The sequence below is a fragment of the Apiospora aurea genome, assembly GCF_038362705.1.
Source record: "Apiospora aurea strain CBS 24483 chromosome Unknown utg000002l_segment0_segment0, whole genome shotgun sequence".
NCBI classification, from domain to species: Eukaryota; Fungi; Ascomycota; class Sordariomycetes; order Amphisphaeriales; family Apiosporaceae; genus Apiospora; species Apiospora aurea.
In genome coordinates, this window is record NW_027117389.1 from 1,162,432 (window position 1) to 1,181,397 (window position 18,966).

At 53.6% G+C, this 18,966-nt stretch overlaps 7 protein-coding genes across 7 annotated transcripts; 4 read left to right on the plus strand and 3 right to left on the minus strand.

The window, feature by feature from the left end:
• Window positions 1–1,927: 1,927 nt before the first annotated feature.
• PG986_002772 (uncharacterized protein) lies at window positions 1,928–3,330 on the plus strand (the record flags this gene model as incomplete). The annotated part of the gene is made up of 3 exons (XM_066838994.1): window positions 1,928–2,166; window positions 2,308–2,627; window positions 2,723–3,330. 3 exons carry the CDS (start codon window positions 1,928–1,930, stop codon window positions 3,328–3,330), a joined length of 1,167 nt encoding a protein of 388 aa, XP_066704058.1.
• Window positions 3,331–3,661: 331 nt separating this feature from the next.
• On the minus strand, window positions 3,662–4,375 carry PG986_002773 (uncharacterized protein; the record flags this gene model as incomplete). Its single annotated transcript, XM_066838995.1, has 1 exon — window positions 3,662–4,375. One exon carries the CDS (start codon window positions 4,373–4,375, stop codon window positions 3,662–3,664), a length of 714 nt encoding a protein of 237 aa, XP_066704059.1.
• Window positions 4,376–6,050: 1,675 nt separating this feature from the next.
• On the minus strand, window positions 6,051–8,288 carry PG986_002774 (uncharacterized protein; the record flags this gene model as incomplete). The annotated part of the gene is made up of 8 exons (XM_066838996.1): window positions 6,051–6,588; window positions 6,643–6,749; window positions 6,802–7,124; window positions 7,175–7,244; window positions 7,306–7,316; window positions 7,370–7,669; window positions 7,743–8,068; window positions 8,209–8,288. The coding sequence occupies 8 exons, from the start codon at window positions 8,286–8,288 to the stop codon at window positions 6,051–6,053; spliced, it is 1,755 nt and encodes a 584-aa protein (XP_066704060.1).
• Window positions 8,289–9,318: 1,030 nt separating this feature from the next.
• PG986_002775 (uncharacterized protein) lies at window positions 9,319–10,844 on the plus strand (the record flags this gene model as incomplete). The annotated part of the gene is made up of 2 exons (XM_066838997.1): window positions 9,319–10,324; window positions 10,375–10,844. 2 exons carry the CDS (start codon window positions 9,319–9,321, stop codon window positions 10,842–10,844), a joined length of 1,476 nt encoding a protein of 491 aa, XP_066704061.1.
• A 260-nt stretch (window positions 10,845–11,104) lies between these two features.
• Window positions 11,105–11,969, minus strand: PG986_002776 (uncharacterized protein; the record flags this gene model as incomplete). Its single annotated transcript, XM_066838998.1, has 2 exons — window positions 11,105–11,464; window positions 11,586–11,969. 2 exons carry the CDS (start codon window positions 11,967–11,969, stop codon window positions 11,105–11,107), a joined length of 744 nt encoding a protein of 247 aa, XP_066704062.1.
• A 1,442-nt stretch (window positions 11,970–13,411) lies between these two features.
• PG986_002777 (uncharacterized protein) lies at window positions 13,412–13,764 on the plus strand (the record flags this gene model as incomplete). The annotated part of the gene is made up of 2 exons (XM_066838999.1): window positions 13,412–13,605; window positions 13,689–13,764. 2 exons carry the CDS (start codon window positions 13,412–13,414, stop codon window positions 13,762–13,764), a joined length of 270 nt encoding a protein of 89 aa, XP_066704063.1.
• Window positions 13,765–15,369: 1,605 nt separating this feature from the next.
• Window positions 15,370–18,842, plus strand: PG986_002778 (ABC-2 type transporter; the record flags this gene model as incomplete). Its single annotated transcript, XM_066839000.1, has 4 exons — window positions 15,370–15,533; window positions 15,622–15,734; window positions 15,813–16,106; window positions 16,171–18,842. 4 exons carry the CDS (start codon window positions 15,370–15,372, stop codon window positions 18,840–18,842), a joined length of 3,243 nt encoding a protein of 1,080 aa, XP_066704064.1.
• Window positions 18,843–18,966: the final 124 nt, after the last annotated feature.

Here is an 18,966-nt window from a genome sequence, read left to right on the forward strand (position 1 = left end):
ACGGGAAGTATACCTATGATGCATATAGCAGCATAATCATCTAGAAAGAAGTCTATCGATTGCTATACTACGGCTCCTCACGACCACGTTTGTGCAGAACGCAAGAGACCCCGAGTCTGCATGCCAGGAAGTGGTAGAACTGATGTTCACCTGGACAATCCAAGATGGGGCAGTGACATGCATGTCCCTACGTCTTGCTTCATCGATCGTTTCTAAAAATAGAAAAAGTTCACGTGACGTGCCAGCCGGACATAACTGTTCCCGCCGTCTCTTTGTTCGTTTTGGGCGTTGGGACTTGGGAGCCGCCCACCTGCAGTCCCATTTCCAGCACAGAGTGGGCAGAAAGGCCGCCACAACCCGAGTCAGTCAAGACATGAGATACGACCTGGGTCATGTCAGTTTCGACGACCGACGTTTCTGGCCTGTTTGTCGTTAAAAGGATGAAGTGCATGGAACTGCAATATTCAAGCCAATCGACTGTTGAGCATCGACAGACACTACATGCTAATACCCTCAAGGAAAGGACTAGTTTCCTGCGACCCTCCGCGCCGATGCTCCGCGCTGATCTCCCGCGCTTCCTCCGGCTTGCGTGAACAGTGCTCAAGAGCCTTAAGAGTGGAATCTGGGAAAGCGCAGCGGCGTTTCTCGGAAAGTTCGGCAATTGGCATGATGCTATTGCAAAGGTAAACCATATGATATCAAGTTTGCTTCCCTAGAGTACTTAAGGTAAAGATATGCGAAAAGCAGAGTCGCATACGACCGGATAATGGTTTCTTTTGGGCGTTTGAAAACGAGCAAAAGAAAAGACGGAACTAGCCGTGGTGCGTAGTGCGAACCACACGAAACTTGAGATTGAGCAGCGCAAGCCCCCACCGTCTGGCGCACAGGACCCTGATCCCACACGTGACAATGGATCTCGAATCTGTCAAGATGTCAAAGGGCTTGGACAAATCTTTTCTGCTGCTGTCTAGGCACCTAGGTAATTTGCACTCTACGTTCGCGAGTTGGTCAAGTCTGCGGATGAAATGAGGGGCCCAAGGAAACGGAACGTTCAGCCTGAACACCGGCAGAGCAACAGCTGACTCAACCTTAGCGGTTGCGGCGGCTTCATTTGCGGCGCATTTGACGTGCGCCGCGAGTCATGTCCCGTTATGCGGTCTGGGGAGCCCGGCCAACCCAGGTTTCAGAACGCTCACCAACGACTACCACCCAACTGCAGTCCAGCGACTTTTCTGGATGGGCAGACAAACCGGCCGCCCCAGCAAGAGCCGCCCCCTTGGTTGTTTGGCATGGATCTGCTTCTTTAGAGTTTCCATGCGCATCTCTTGGCTTTGCTCACGAACAAGGCAGTGCCTTCCTCAGGCCGCCCGAAATAGAAAGAAATCGGCCGATACGGCAACCACAGCTGTGCCCGGCTCGGGTCGCACCATGCAGGTTTGGCCGAGGGTAGCAAGTGACGAAGAGCCTTATCTCATGTAGAGTGAGAAGCTCAGAGAGATAAAAGAAATGAGGGGGGTACGACGAGCGATCAGCATGAAACCAGACGGTCCCCAAGTAGACGCGTAAAACGGCGGAAGTAGGCCAGCAGCTGCTCAAGTATTATATACCGGAGAGGTCTCGTCCTGTTAAGCTCAGGGAAGGGTCTTTTCTTTCTCACCACGATCTTTTCATCGGCTTCATTCGTTCTGCTTGCCTGTCGTTTTTTTTTTTAGTACACACATACATACACGCCGCTCTCGACGACCGTAGCGCCGGCTTACATTCTTTCTTCCCCGATCTGTCGATTCGGGGCTCTTTCATTGCGCACGAGTAGCAATTTCCGCTTTCTCAGACTATACGTACCACATCAGCCCAGTATGCGCTCCACGACCCTCCTCGCGGCAATGTCCGCCCTGCACCATGTCGCGGCGACTCCCTCGCCCCCCAAATGGCGGCGGCGGCGGCGGCCTCTTCCTCCGCCGTCCCCGGTGCCGGGAATGACGGGTCGACGTCGCTGCCCGCCACCGGCGCGACCTCATGCCCTGCCGAGACCCTATCCGCCGACACCTGGACGAAGCTCGACCTCGACAAGTTCCTTGCGGCTTGGGCCAAGGCCAACGTCACCGCGGCCAAGTCCAACAACGTCCAGGCTCTGGCGCAGTCGTTCGGCGCCCCCAACTTCTTCTGGTATGTCATCCCGGCCCATCAACTTACCCACTACCCGCACTCGCTCCAGTCCGTCATCCATGATAGCACGACATTGTAAACCGTGCCAGCACGATGGGCGAGACACCCTAGCCATATGACCGCGTTCAACTTGCTGACAAGCTCCCGCAGCGGCCTCGACAACTTCTGCAACGCGGGCCAGCCGTGCCTGCCCGTCGAGCTGCCGGCGTGGTACGGCCTGATCGCGATCCAGAACTGGAACAGCTACATGAACTCGCTCAACACGGCCATCACCTTCGGCTCGAGCATCATCAGCCTGACCCTGCCGGGCATCGTCTCGGACCTCAGCATCTCGCCCCCGGACGACGTCACGCCCATGAAGAACCTCTACAAGGCCATGACCACCATCATCGGCCTCGTGCCCTTCACCGGGCCCGTCGCGACGGGGGCCAGCGCCCTGACGCAGGGGATCAACTTTATCAGTAAGGAAGCCCGCATCGAATATTACCTACTTATTCTACCCCATCCCATATAAAGCAGACTATTGACATCCCTTTTTCCCTTCCTCTCCTTCTAGTGGGCCAAATCAACCCCCCCGAGCCGACCGACAAGTTCGTGTCCTGGTCCAACGTCGCCGCCCAAATGGGCACCGTCGTCACGGGCTACCAATCCCAAGTCTCCGCCGGCTTCAAGAAGATCCTGGACGCGCCCGTCGACGACGCGACCTCGGGCATCCTAAACGTAATCGCCAAGGGCGCCTTCCTGGGCTACAGCCAGAACGTGACGCAGGCGGACCTGCAAAAGGGCGTGCTCGACAGCTTCCGCGTGTACGGGGCCGGGCTCGCGCTGCGCGCCCAGGGCGTCCAGCTGTCCGTGGCCGACAGCACGAACCCGGCCAACGGCCACACGTGCACCGACTCGGTCAAGCACTGGGGCGCCGCGGGCAGCTGCCGCGACGACGGGAACGGGCACTGGCGGCAGGTGGTGCTGGTCGACAAGGACGGGTACCCGCAGGCGGGCATCATGCAGAAGCTCATCGACAGCTACGGCCTCACGCCCGAGGTCGCGCTGCAGGACAATGTGGACTGCAACAACGCCGACCCCACGACCGACTCGCTGCCGCTGGATCCCAAGACCAAGTGCCTGTTTACTCTGCCGCTGCAGCCGCCCGCTTCGCCGTTCTGAGGCGTTTCATTCGGATTCACGAACACTTCTGACATATCACATGCTACGCAGAGATGGAGGACTATTGTTTGTACCATAGCAAGGTTTATTTTGAGACTTCTGTTGGTTTGATATGTACATTCTAACTCATGCTACGATAGGCGGACTGAAACAGATAATTACAAAGAAGGGATGCTTAAACTGACGCTGAACAGTAAAGTCCGAAATGAAGCAGTGGCTTCAACGCATGATCCGAGTATGTTCTCGTTCTGTAAGAATACTTCCGCGTGTAGGTTCTAGGGGCGTTGGTGACAGCGTAGTTCATGTGTCGCCCGGAAACAGCTGCAAATTTCTAGAAGACGCCGGGAATGAGCCGAGCAGTTCTCGCGTGCCAAGCTTCCCAGTCCTTCCCGAACTCGACCTTCAGCATCTTCTCCTCCTCACGGATGCGCGTGCTCATAGTCCAGGCCATGAGCGAGACGTAAACGGGGGCGAGGGCCAGGATCAGCTTGCGCACGGCGGGGAACCAGCTAGGCGAGATCCAGCAAGTGACGGCGCCGTCGAGGCGGAAGAAGAGGGAGATGACGCAGCCCGCGATGACGAGGATGCCCGTGTAGCTGGGGTGCTGGACGTAGCGGTAGATGCCGCTGGTGTTGAGCGCGTCGGGTTTCGAGAGCGTGAACGTGAAGTTCTTGCCCAGCGACGCGTAGGCCACGAGCCGCAGCGGGATGCCCGCGCCGAGCAGCAGCGCCAGCGGCACCGCCGTCGCGGGCGACCAGGTCACGAGGCGCAGGTTCAGGCCGTTCTGGGCGCCCCAGCCGAGCGCGCCGGCGGGCAGCTGCGGGTACGTCAGGATGAGGCGCGTCGTCTGCAGCGCCAGGGCGCCGATGGGCGCGATCGCGAGGCCGACGGCGGGCAGGCTCGTGAGCTTCAGGGAGCGCAGGGCGTCGCCGGTCGCGGGGGCCGAGGCGGTATTCTTGTTGGGCGGGGTCACGGCGATGATGCTTCCGATGGCCGAGGCGACGACGGCGGCGGCCAGCGAGGCTTGCGATATGCTGATCGACATGATGGGGCGGTGGATGTCGGCGGGTTACGCTGCAACTGTCGTTTACGGTGTTGTTGCTGCTGCTTGACGGATGCTCCAGTGCTTGTGAAGGCTAACGGCTCCAGAAATCGAGAAAGTCAAGAAAGTCGAGCGAGCTATCCATGTAGCAGTAAGTAGCACACCGTCCTACAAGACATATGGTAGGCGAAGGTGGACTTGTTTTATGGAAGTCGCTTACCCCCACGGGGTCCGCTTGCCTTTATCCGTAGCTGCTGGGCTAGCCAGACAAGCATTGGTGGCGGCTGGGCGGTGGCGAGTGCGCAGCGTGCCATGTGCCCAAACAGGCATCGCCAGTAGCGTCGAGCTTTTTGGGAAGTGCCGGTCGCTGATTGAGCGTCAAAGTTCAATCTGGCGTCCGAGACCCGGCTTCTGCAATGGAAAAGCTTGTGTGTTAGTAAAGGATATGGTTCAGCCTATCACACTTTCTTTTTCCTGGTGCCTGGTTCTGGATGTTGCATTGCATGACGGATGCAGTCAGGATCTTAATTTGGAAATCCCAGGTCCGAGCGATTGGATGGCGGGCGGCGGGGTACATGCGGCTAATGCCTGAGGCGCAGGGGTGGCTTCACTACAACCTCGAATCCCAACTCCTTGCCATGGCAGGATGAATCATCCATTCAATTTATCTTGCATTGGTATGGGTATATGTTACATTGATTGGAGTGATTTCTTATAGCCACCTGGCAGATGCGCAGCCTGGTTGCCGAACGGCGCAAATGAGGAGAGATAGAGCCCATGCGTCCAGTGACTTGCGTCGTTTCAGTTGCAAGGTCAATCTACCGCGGAACCATTTGACACCAGTAGGTTCGCGCCGACTCTACCATGCACTTCTACAATGTGAAGACCTCATAGATGAAGAAATCACGTCCCTGCCTAAACTGCAAGCTCGTCCTGGCGGTACATTCTTCCGCGCTTCAAGCAATGCCACATCGCTTGTGGCAGGGGACACTGCCCTGTCACAGAGCAACCATGTGTTCCTGCGTAAAGATACCTACGACTTAGTCATTGGGCCATAGTCTTCAAATGCATGGGTTTTTCTAAAGTAGCAACCCGCATCCCTACTTCGTGATGAGAAGATGTGTCTAGCAGCCAGCACAACGACAACTCAAAGGAACCAGTCTGCCATTGCCATTTGTTTTGAGCACATCTGTAACCTCGACTGACACAATTGAAATGTCACTGGAGAGTCCGATCACAAAGGTCATAGGAGAGGGCAAGATGCCCCAAACATTTGTTTCATGGCGACTACCTGCAAAGCCATTCTGTTCGTCGCCTACGTAACTAACTACCTGAGTGCAATGCTAAGCTAATTGATGATAACACTATGTAGTCCTGCATCTTTTCTGAATCCCTGTTGTCTCTCATCGGGGCTGAAGTGCCCCCATGTGCTTGCTCAATATCGATGCAGCTTCCTCTTTCCATGAATAATTCAGGATAATCAGACCCCCTCACATAGGAAACAAGTATACCATCATCATGCAGTAATGGCTCAGTCTTCCCCTTCGGCTTCTGCATAAGACAATATGCAAATATCTGTGGCAATAATTATGCGTTGACCAGAGACGTCTCTGAATCAGCTAACGAACAGGCTGTCGTGGGGATTTTCGGTCTCAGCGTCGTCAATGTCGAGAACCATTTATCCAACTGTTTGGCCTTTGTATGAGCCCCGGAAGTCAATGGAGTTACCCGAGACTTCACCATGTGCCACATAGTCCAGAGCGCGATAAGTCTCGTCCTCGCCGTTGTTCCGAATTGGGAGGCGTTCGACAGGCACCGGAAATTCCAGTCTGAGCTCTCCCACCTTTTGGACGCTGCGGTCTTTAGGATCAAGACGTCTTGGAGGATCGGGGCTCTGGGTCTTGTACACCTCGGAATGGTACTCAACGGAACCGCTCTGGTCCATTGGAAATGCCAAACTGTAACTCAGAGGCACAACGTTGGAGCTGATGTCATCCCCAGCGTGAATGACCCAGTCAATCTGGCGAAGGGCTATCCACTCTCCTCGGATAGCATCGAACTCCTTCTTGTCCACCCCCTCAATGTGTTTCTCAGGATCCCATTCTGCTTCAACCACCCAGCCGTAGCTCTGCCGAGCCTTGCGCTGGAGGACAGGTCCGACAAGTGATTTCTGCAGGATCTCTGAAAGGGCCGCTCCGCGACAGATTGCGGACCAACTGTAAGTCTTAGTTAGTGATATTGTCGCATAAAGATAGCGGGTTTTCGCTTACGGTCGGCTGCCTTGAGGCTGCAGTATCTCGATCTCGTCGTCAAGTTCTTTCTGGAGATACTCGTAGAGAAAAGCGCATCGACCAAAGCCGCCAGCCAGGATGACAAACTATACAAGTAATCAGCAATGTACTTTTGGAGAAAGCCAAGATGTGGTATACCTGAGGAGTAGCTTGGCCTCCTGCATCTGTGGCTTTCTCGGAGATGTCTCTGACTTGGTCTTTGACGAGGTGTACGATCTGATCAATGACTGACTTGAAGACTCTGTTGAGTTCATCATTGTCGAAGCTAACGGGTCCGTCGACATCCATGACCCATGGTCCACCGGTACCGTCAAAGCCAGGCTTGATGAGCTGCTCCCATCCATTGTTCATGATGCTTTTCTGTCGGCGTGCATCGTATTTGTCCCAGGTAAGTCTCCCGACAATACCCAAGAAGTGGTTGAAGAAGGCCTGGTCAAGAAACGTAGCACCACACAGGCCGCCTATAGTGGTTCATTAGTTAATATCATACCAATAGGATTCGAGAGCTTACCAGTTCCTACAGTGCACTCCTTGACTTTGACCTCGGGCTTGACTTTCACTACTTCGTAGCTGATGATGTCCTACTTGCACGTCAGCTTCTACGCAGCCGATTTGAGTATCGGATCCCAAGACGGAACCTACCACTGTACCACCTATCATAATGTTAGTTAGCGCACTTCAGTTTCGGGATACTCCAATTACTTACCTCCGCAGTCACAGACAATGAACTTGGTTCCAGTCTTCAGGTCAGGGCGGTCGTCAAGCTCCGAGTAGAGTATAGAGATAGCAGCTGCCTCAGGCTCGGAGATAAACTTGAGGCTGGTCACTCCACCCAGACGCCTGTCAAGGATACCAGCATCTTCAGCGGCCTTTCGCATACGATTTCTAGCGATCTCCGGCCAAACAGCCGGTACAGTGAGGACGACATGAAATGGTGTAGATTCGACCAGGCCCTTGCCTCGAATTTTCTTCAGAGACTCAAGCGTATGTTGCCATAGTAGTCTCACTGTAGGGATCTTGTGAGAACTATGATGACAGACAGAAAAAGCTCAAGTGGGTAATGTAAGAAAGGTACTCACAGTAGTCGGCGGTGACAGTAGTGGCGTCCTTGCCCAGTTGTCGTATCATATCCTGGGCCTCTTGAAGATGTGTACTGCCACGAAGGTAGCCAGGGAAGTCGTCCTTGTCAAGCAACAGCAGCTTGAACCACTGCAACGGCTTGACATCATCCGGGATGTCGTATCCCCAGCTTATCTGGCCATCTTCGCCATAATGCAGTCGGGTCGGTACCTTTTGGAGGTCGCGCTGGGAACGTCTGGTGGCGGGCCATCCACGGATGACTTCAAGCTTAGCTTGACCTGATCGGACACGGTCGCTGGTAAGACCACATGCGACGCCCGAGTTACTATTGAGAATTGGGTGAGTACGGTGTAGCCATCAATTACCCTCGCGTGAAAGATCAGTAGACTAGGAAACGACTGCACTTCCAACTGTCGTGTAGAACTTGGGAAGTCAAGACAAGGAAGAAAACATTGGGTATCTCACGTTGTACCAAAGTCGATGGCTATGACCAAAGCTGCTCGTGGCTTCGAAGCCTTCTTCGCGTTCTGTCGTACTGGAGGCATATTGGCGAGCCTCGGATTCCAGAAATCGACCTGAAATATATCAAATGTCACTGTCACAGAAGAAGTCGGCCCAGCCCAAGATCTGGGAATTGAGTGAGAATAAGAGAGTAAGGAAGGTACTGGACGCCAGAAAGTAGATGAGGAAGGAAGAACAGTTGGTGGGCTCCCAAAGTGAATGAGGAATGGTTATCATGCAGTAAGAAAATTGAATATTTGAACACAACCAAACTGGCTCGAGGAGATCGGAGCATTCAAAATATGGGGGCAGTATAATGACATGTAGTGAAACAATCCACAACTACATGAACAATAGCCTCACCTACCGGTCACCTCTTCTAGCAGTCCGAAGCCTCCTCTGGCTCTGCAGTGGTAGAGACATTCCTGAAGACGACTTTGATTGACGTCTTCATCTCCATCACAATTGAGCTTCAAATGCTACTCATCTGATACGTTATGGACAGCATGGAAACCTTTACGCTCCTTCCTCTGTGATCTGCCCAATACACAAGCGAGGTTCCTTCCCTGATTTATCTCAATGGCCCAGCAAATCGAGGTGTAAAACTTGTGAATGGGCTGTGTTGGACTGGACAATCGTATCTCTCTTCGTTCTACCTGGGGTTTTCTGCTCATCTACCTAGGTGAGCACTCACCGGTGAATCTACGTCCATCAATTCCTCTCCGCACTTCTTAACGAGTTCATGCTCGCAAGGCTATCTGATATGAACAAAACGTTCAGTTGGAATCAGCCCAGCCTGGACTTGCGGTCTCCATGAAGAATGATGATTGCAACGACACTGGTGAGTACTTCAGCTTCGACAGTGGCTCATCTTGATCTTCATTGGGTCTTCACTTTACCTCCTCTCGCCTGGTGTCCAGGACCGTTTCACTTCGATCCGTCGGAGCACCACCACATTGATTTTACCCAAAACAAGGATCGGACACTGACAGAACTCGAGTAGCAACCACAGTTGACAAGCGCTACCTAAGGCCATCAGATCTCCACAACGACACAGCAAAGCCGGCATCAAATATGAGAACCCGAAAACGACCTGCTTCGGCTGATGCCGATGAGAAAGCCCAGGAGTCCTCCGGCAAGCATGTGAAGCTCGAGAAGGATGGAAGCAACTCTCCCGCGACCATACCTGAGAACGACACCACCCATGTGCAACCGGACACTACTCAAGATACCGCTATGCCTGATGCCAACTCTACCACTAAACAAGAACTGATACCGGTCGCCAACCTCGACACTACCATCACTCGGCAATCTGAAGACCTCGTCACGGAAGCCACATCCTATTTTCAACACGCCATGGCCAACCTGAGACGACACTTAGCAGAGAAAGATCAGAAGATCCTTGACTTTGAGGCATTAATTTCTCAGCTGAAGAATGTTCCACAGGACAACAATACCTCTGCGGTTGCTACAGACCTCGACAAAGCGAGTACCAGCAACACTGCAGGTACACAGCTGGGCGGATCCAAGCTTAATGTGCCCGACTTGCAAGCGGTTGAGCTCCAAGATGCCAGAAAGCGTAGCCAAGAGCAGGATGTTCTTGTCCGTGAGCACGAAGCCACCGCCAAAGAGCACGAAGCTACCAAGAAGGAGTACGAAGCCACCATACAGGAACACGAAGCCACCATCCAGGCTTTGCAGCAAAAGTGGCAACAAGCAGAGACAGAGCTGGAGGCTTTGAAACAGCAGTCCTCACTCAAGCTTTCCTCGTCTGAAGATATTGACGACAAAATTATTCTGGAGGGTTTCAAGCTTCTTGCCGCCCGTATCAAGAACATGGCCAAAGTGTACTTTTCGAGCGGCCCGCTGAGCAAGACCGCCAATGGCGATAACAAGAAACTGTTCGACAGGATAGCTTTCGAGTGGGGCAACAAATACCTCAAGGAGCCGGCTCGCAAACAGTATTTCATCGAGGCTGTGATTTGGCACCAACTTATCGACAGTTTCCTTGGTCGTCCGTTGGCGATCTGGTCCCGTGTTATGGGGGAGAACCTGCGGCAGCTTCATCAGAAGATCTGGGGTAAGATCAGACCAGTTCTACTCATTGGAACACTGCTAATGTATCAGCAGTTCCAAGCCAAGTTGAGAATTTACAGAGCTACCACTCTTTGCGTGTCCAACTGGCAGAAGTCTTCCTACAAGTTCATGGCAGGAATGGGCACTATCTTGGAAACAGGGACACAGCCGCAGCGAACAAGGCTGAGTTGGTCAATGGACTGAAAGAGATACTCAAGAACTACATTTATGACGTACAACGATGCCAGCAAGAGTTGCGAATCATTGTCGACAAAGCAGTCGACCTCGCCTACTCTATGGCGATGGCCAAGGCGCAGTATGACGTACGCTTGAGCAGTACTCTGTATAGCGACGTTTACCACGGGTTCACCATCGAGCCAGCTTCGATGCGTAACTTTGTTGTGGAAGACTGTGAAGATGAAGAAGTTGAGTTGGTAATCTCCCCAGCCTTGCTCAAATTCGGCACATCTGAGGGCGAGGACTACGGGAGTTCGATTGTTCTCGTCAGAGCTCGAGTCATTTAACGAATGGAACGTGGAAGAAGATGCGAGTGGTTTTGTGCGGTGACTTGGCAACTCCAGCGATCTCAGTCGCTGCCAGTATTGAGACTTGGATCATGGCAAGTTGATCCCCTAAGTTGATGATCATAAAAGGCGACCAAAAGTAATAGCATTGCTAGAGACAAATACCCCGTGGGTGGGAAGCAATGATACGTATATTTGACATACAATTCACTAATGAGTCCTACTCGATAAATATTACACGGAGACCAATTTGTTTCCGCTTACATAGCCCCTGACCGGGCGCCGGTCGGCCCAGTAATGTCCTCGGGTGGTGGCCACTTCCGCCATTGATCCATCATCCTGTCCCAAGGCGCGATGATGGAGCCGACGACCGTCTCCCACGGCGGGGTGTTGGGCACCCACGGATGGCTTCGGGTGGGGCTGACGTCCTTCCAGTACTCGAAGCTTTCGGCGATGGCGCGCGACCTGCCGTCGGTAACGGCCTCCTCGAGCTTGACGAGGTCGTGGGCTTCCTCCTCCTGCATATGGGTCTTCAGCTCCTTCCAGAGGCGTTCGAGCGTCGGCATGAACTCCGGGCTGCTGGGTCGCAGCTTCTGGAACTTCTTGAGCTCGCGCTTAAGCTGTCACAGGTGCCTCTGTCAGCATCGCTTCCATACCGCCATTGCCCATTACCAATGTGTCATGGAAGTCAATTCGCCGCCGCCATATCATCGACGTTCAATCGCTCTTCGTTTACCTTACCTTGTAGTGTTCATGGCGATCTTGCGATGCCATGTAGTTTCCCTTCTCGACGCAGCGCTCCAGGTTGGGATAGAGAACGATCTCTTCCGCGATCGAGTGGCGGCTCAGCTTCCATATGAAGGCATTCTGCCATTCCTCTTGGTATACGGGGTCGTCGGACTTGGTCATGCGGACGTAGTAGGCCTCGAGCTGTCGGTGGTCATTCTTGACTGCCTCGCTGATCTTGTTCCAGGGTCCGCGGTGGTCAAGCAGGTCGTCGGGCTCTTCAGGCCAGTGTTGCCCGATCGTTGCGCGCCGCTCCCTGGTGCGCAACGGCTTCGAAACTCGGCTCGAGACTAAGCCGTTCGACAGGATTCGGTCGCTGTAGAGCCTGAGACATGTCATTGTCAGCGGGGTTGGATGGGTTTCGCACGCGACTCGCGAGATGACGGTACGCGGGGGGAGCAATTGATCGGAACATTGTGACGGTGTTAGTGTTGATTCCGACGGTTGCTCAGATTGTTTCTGGAGGAAAGAAGACTTGGTCAGTATGTTTATCAAAGACCCCTTTACCTATTTGTACAGCGAGCGACGATTCTCTTTGGGGGTATCGTGAGCCGTTGCTCCAACATCGTGACGACAAGTGGCCGTCATCGAACCTTATTCGAATGCCCCGATCAGTCTAGGCTGTCTGCAAGATCCGTCCCGTCTTGGAGTCTCGAGCAACAAACAGTGCTTCCTTTCGACATGTTGGGCGCTGTAGCTTCAGACGAGAGTTGCCGTATTGTGCAACACGGCAGCAATAGCGCGGGATCGCTTTGCTCGAGTCGAGGGTATACGCAAGACACAGATGGGCAGACCAACATGACGTCCACGATACCGAGAACACGACAAGCGGAGCATTTGTGATCTCGAAAGCATAAATGCATAACTCTTGAACCTCTCCATTCTTAATTTCCCCTCAAAATGTGACGACGGGAGTCACGGGTTCATTATTGGGTCATAGTCGGGCCATGCTACGCCATCTACCCCGAGAAGAGTTCCCGGTGGATTGGATCGCCAAAGAACTATTCCCCCCCCTTTTCCGCTTTAACCCGGGGGCCTAGGGGGGCTTATTGACGGGACTTGGTCGGGATCCCGGTCGGGGCCTACCGGATCAGCCAAGTCAGCCTACAATCAGCCCACCGCGCTGAAAAGTGCCTAAAAAGAGCCTGCGCGCCCCACTGTAGCTGCCAAAAGCAGCTCAAACCAACTGTCAGAACCTCACCCACTCACCACCACTCCGCCCGCGTCTGCGGTTGCCTTCGATCTCCGGTGCAGTGCCGCAGCGTCGGGACCGGCCCTCGCCCTGAGCACCAGCGCAGGACCAACAAGGCTGAGCCAGCAAGCTCCCAAAGCTCCAACACGATCTGGTGACTGCGAATTCTCTCCGGGGACTCCCACTCTTTTGGGATTGCCATCGCATGAGGTTTCATCGTATGGCCTCACTTTCCTTCCCCGGATTGGGTAATCGGCGGTGGCCATGCAGGTAATGCCAGCCAGGCTCGGGTCCAGACTGCAAATTTGCTATGTCCATGTGAGCCTGAGCCGGCTTCCAACGAGAGCCAACGAGAGCGGCCATGGCAGAACTGCGTATATAAGATGGCCGGAGACGCTGGTAGATATCGTGAAGGAAATACAGACCACACACTTCTCACAGACATAGAAGCATATAATTCATACACTCTCCTCTCAGACTTTGTCTTATCACCACTCTTCTGTACGATACAGAGAAACAGCATTCCACTCTGTCTTTATACCCAATAGACATACACATACAAACACACACAACCAACCCATACACCAAAATGTCTGCCGCCTTCCCAAGAGTAGCTCGCCAGATCGCCTCGAAGCGACTCTTCTCGACACAGATGCCTCTGCGCCAAGGACACAGCAGCCTGGGCCAAGAGCTGCAGGGAATCTTCCGGCCGTCCATGGGCGTCAAGTCGCAAAAGGCTGACTGGGGAAAGATGTTTGCCAAGCGCGCGCAAACCTTGGGCATGTAAGTTTCAAACCTATCTCTCTCGTTTCCCCTCTTCTTGGCTCTATACGCCTGCAACACAGTTGCTGACTTGCTGGAAACAGCTACGCCACGGGAATGACCTGTATTCTGGGATGGCCCTGGGCTTGCCAATGGGCTCTCGACGGACACATCCACTAAAAGGAGTTCCGGCATGTGGAAGGAATAGAGAGGGACAAGATTTGCATAGGTGCCTGGTGCAGCCCGTCTTTCAACCGATGCATCCAGGTACCAATTAGGCGTTCATCTGCTGCTGATCAGCATTGGGGGAGCGGTCACACACCAACTAATGATATTTGTTAGTTACGGGACACCATACAGTCCCCATGATTCTTTTGTACATACATACCTTCAGATTATTATCAAGAACTACACTCCATGACCAAGAGCAACTTCCCACGAGCAATTGATTTCCATTCGATTATGCGGCAGGATTGAAATGTGTACGTGTAGTCCCAACTTGATTGATCTTACGTGCATGTGCATGTACTAAGTAGGACGGACGCCTGCATCCCACTACAAAGATGATGAAGTCCACCAAGTGCAACGTAAAACCCATTGGACAGGCGCAGGCGCGCGTCACACGCTGCACTGCAAGCCTGCTGCTGGAGAGGGCCAGACGCGGGCAGAGCCAGCCGAAAGCGAGTTCTGTGTGTTCTGTGCGTCTTGCAGCTCGGCTCCACCCCCAGTTTGTCCCCCCCCATCATTTGAAATCTGTCCCACTGTGTCTGCCTGCATGGTGCGAGGTTACATAGCCACATCTGCCTGCCTGCGCTGGAAGAAGAAAGACAGCCAAGACGCGCACTGGCAACTGGTTCCCCCTTCCTCGCAATCGGATTCAGCCACCTGACCCTCCACTAGGTGGTCCTCAATAGTATCAATCAATCAACGAGGTTGAATGACCAACCTCATCTCCGCCGTCTTTGAGTCGCTATCTAGCAACCACTTCTATTTGAGCTATCGTTGAGTCATTATTCTTAGAATGGACCGAGTATTTCAGGATAAACCGCGAAGCATGTAGCTATTGAGGCGAGTAACTTGATCCAAATCCAGGCAGGCTGGTTGGGTTGACAGTCGCGGTCTTTCAGGCAGCGGGAGGCGTCAGCTCCAAGGTTACCTTCGACCTTTCTTTATTAGTGGACGAGCGCCCTATCGCATTATCGCCCGCAGTCTGGCCATTGCCTGCCAAGGTACCCGTAACCCGCGCAAGCCGCTTCGGCCTAGCGTGTGCCCGCCAACCAAGACAGGCAAGAGGGAACCAAAGAGAGCCAGAGCCAGTGTCATCGGCCAGTTTTAGTCGCCTCAAGTGTTGTTTGGATCTCGGCTGCATCCCGTGGGGAAGGAAGGTTATTCTGTCCCTTGTCTTCTTGGGACCAAAGTTGCTCTCTCTCTTCCCAAACCTTCCTCCAACTACCCTTTATTTTTTTGATATATGAAACTTCTGCACCCCTTCGATTGCATTTGAAACTTGCAGCCGAGCCGAATTGCGGGCACCTTGCCAGCTGCATTGTGTCGTGCACCAGCAACAAACAGCAACAGTGGCAGTCAGGTCAGTCGGTTGTCGCCAGCGGTTCCGTATCAGCTCCATATCATATCAGTGGGATCCATAATACCGCAACACTCGTTCCTGAACAACAAACCCAACCTCTTTAACCTCTCACCATCCGATTTCGCATCTCGCATCTGCCATCCTATCATCCTGGAGCTCTCAACCCCATTCAAAACAGTGTCGTGGTGATGGCCAGCATGTCGCCGCCAGGCATACTGAAGACGGCGCTGGCGCTGGGCTGCCTGTTGTCGTCCGCTATCGCACCGTCTCTCGTCATGGCTCAGACCAACTACACGCAGGTCGATATGATGCGGGCACAGCTCGCGCTGATGGGCGGCCGATCCGACGATTGCCCTCCTTGGTGAGTGCGCCCTTTTTGATGCAGCCCTCCCTCCGGCAGCCTATCCAGCCAAAGTGGCGCAAGCTGATCGTTGACTCGCAATCCATAGCTTTAACTGCCTTCTACCCGCCTACACCTGCGGCCAATATGCCCCGTGCAAGGAATACAACGGAAAGTGCGATTGCCCCCCGGGCTTTGGAGGCAATGATTGTATAGAGCCCAGTATGTACCACCGCGGCGATGCTTCAACTCTTTTCCTCCTGCAAGAATCGACCCGGTGCTAATGCCTGGAACCTATAGCTTGCGGCTCCCTGGCCCGAGGCAAAGACCGACCGATGCGACAGGGCGACACGTGCGAATGCGACGAGGGCTGGACTGGCATCAACTGCAACATCTGTACCGAGAACAAGGCCTGTAACGCGCTCATGGAAACCGACGATGATGGCGGAGTCTGCTACCAAACTGGCGACGTCGTCAAGCAGAACTACCAGATGTGCGACATCACCAATGCTAAGATCTTGAGTATGCTCGAAGGCAAAGTTCCTCAAGCCACCTTCTCCTGCCAGAAGGAAGACGGCTTGTGTGATTTCCAGTGTACGTCCATGGTCCTTTACACACGTCATCTTTGCGATGCTTTTGCTAATGATTGTTTGAATAGTCTGGATCGACCGCGTCGAATCTTTCTACTGCCATCTTACCGAATGCGAGGCCCACGCCGATCTCAACGAAGGAACGAACAGCACATACTATAAATGTGCAAGTGCGCAGTGCTCTTGCGTTCCCGGGCGCATGCTCTGCGGCCAGCAGGGTTCCATCGACCTGACAGACATGTTGAAGGAAGAAATCCATGGACCAGCTAGCTTCTCCTGCGAGCAAAAGAAGAACGGCGACAACCAGTGCAAGTTCAAGGAGCCGGCATTGGATCAGCTCACCCAAGACGTCTTTGGAGACCCCAGCATTGAGCTCAACTGCCGATCTGGTGAATGCCTACACATAACCGAGGTTCCTGGCTACGAACGTCCTGTCAAGAAGATCAACACGCCTCTCATCGCTGGCGTTATCGCAGGATGCTCACTCTTCTTGGTGGCTGTTATCTTTGGGGTCTGGTATCTGTCTCGCCGGTCTTTCAAGTATAGCCAGATCTCCCTCGACGACTCCGACGACGAAGCGATGAAGCTCATGGCCGACCACAAGCCGGCATCGCTGTACTTCGAAAATGTGGCTTATGACCTGAATGGAAAGCGTATTCTTGACAACGTTCAGGGTGTAGCACATCCCGGAGAGATTATGGCCATCATGGGCGCGTCAGGGGCCGGCAAGACCACCTTTCTCGATATACTAGCTCGCAAGAACAAACGTGGCGAGGTTAGTGGCGACTTCTACGTCAACGGAGAGAAGGTTACGGATACCGACTACAAGAACGTCATAGGCTTCGTTGACCAAGAGGACACTATGCTGCCCACGCTTACGGTACACGAAACTATCTTGATCTCGGCTCTGCTTCGACTACCCGCGGGAATGGGACGGGCCGCGAAAGAGCAGCGGGTATGGGAAGTCGAGAAGCAACTCGGCATCTACCACATCCGTGACTCGCTGATCGGATCTGAGGAAGGCAAAGGTCGCGGTATCTCAGGTGGCGAGAAGCGACGTGTCGGTATCGCGTGCGAGCTCGTTACCAGCCCGTCGATCCTTTTCCTCGACGAGCCCACCAGCGGCTTGGATGCTTACAATGCTTACAATGTTGTCGAGTGTCTCGTCACCCTGGCCAAGACATACAAGCGAACGGTCATATTCACTATCCATCAGCCTCGCTCCAACATTGTGGCATTGTTTGACCGCCTGATGCTCTTGGCTAAGGGCAAGACTGTGTACTCCGGATCATTTGCCCACTGCCAGGAATACTTCGACAGCATTGGTTACGCATGCCCTCCCGGTTTCAATATCGCCGACTACCTTGTGGATCTGACCATGCACGCCGGTATATCCGAACCCTACGATGATGGGACGCTCAATGCGGACAGCGCCAGCGTTGGCCCCAGTAGCACTACCGCCGTCAAGTCAATTGCCAGTATTTCCGGCAACAGCACTGCAGGCGATAGCATCTCTACGGATCCGTCGTCAAGCCGGCCGAGGAACAAGCGCAGGGATTCTGTCAAACAGAAGCAAGACCGCGACCTCTACACTCGCAGGAAGAATACGATTGATACTGCAGCATCATCGGATGTGAAAGAGGAGATTGGTGCCTATAAGCTCCGAGCTCAACCACCGCCTCAAATTCATGTGGAAGAGGCTCACGACTTGCCACCGTCTGCGTCGGCTGGCACGGACCTGGATGTCCTATTTCAAGCCTATTCCGAATCCGACATTGCGGCCAACACGCACGATGAAATCCACCAAGCAATCGAAAACGCTCAAGCTGTCAATGGTCAAAATGGATACTCACCGGAGGATCCCAACATCTTCACTAGTGCTATTGGCAAAGGCTACGCTCGTCCCAGCTACCTGAGACAGTTCGTGATTTTGTCAGGGCGTACTTGGAAGAACTTGTATCGGAACCCACTGCTGATGCTGATGCATTACGCGGTCGCTATTCTACTTGCCGTCCTCTCGGGTTTCCTGTTCTATGGCCTTACTGATGACATCCCTGGTTTCCAGAACCGTCTGGGTTTGTTCTTCTTCCTGCTCGCCCTATTCGGTTTCAGTACCTTAACCACCCTGAATGTGTTTGCATCGGAACGCCTCCTTATCGTTCGCGAAAGGGCCAACGGATACTACACGCCCATCACTTATTTCGCCGCCAAAGTACTTTTCGACATTGTTCCCCTGCGTATCATCCCGCCGATTCTGATGGGTGTTATTATCTACCCTATGACCGGCCTCGTCGCAGACGCAGAGCACTTCTTCACTTTCATTTTGATTCTTGTCCTCTTCAACTTGGCCGCGGCGGCAATCTGTCTCTTTATCGGTATTGTTTGCAAGGACGGCAGCGTTGCCAACTTGGTCGGCTCGTTGGTCATGCTCTTCTCTTTGCTATTCGCTGGCCTGCTGCTCAACCACGACGCTATCCCTGCCTCGGCTCTCTGGCTCCAGTCGCTGTCCATCTTCCACTACGGCTTCGAGGGCTTGATTGTCAATGAGGTAGTGAAGCTCAACCTCGTCGACCAGAAGTACGGCCTGGATATTCGGGTGCCTGGTGCAGTCATCTTGAGCAGCTTTGGTTTTAACAACGGCGCCCTCTGGTGGGATGTCATAAACCTAGGTATCTTTGCCGGGGTCTTCGTCATCCTGGCCTACGTCGCGATGCACCTTTTGCTTGTTGAGAAGCGGTGATCAGATACATGGGTGATCACATTGGGTTGCTTAGAGATGGTATTGTAGGATAGATCTGCATTTTGAGGCAGTTTCGCCTGTAACATGTTTAGGGGCGAAGACCGAGGAAGATCAGCGGCAGAGG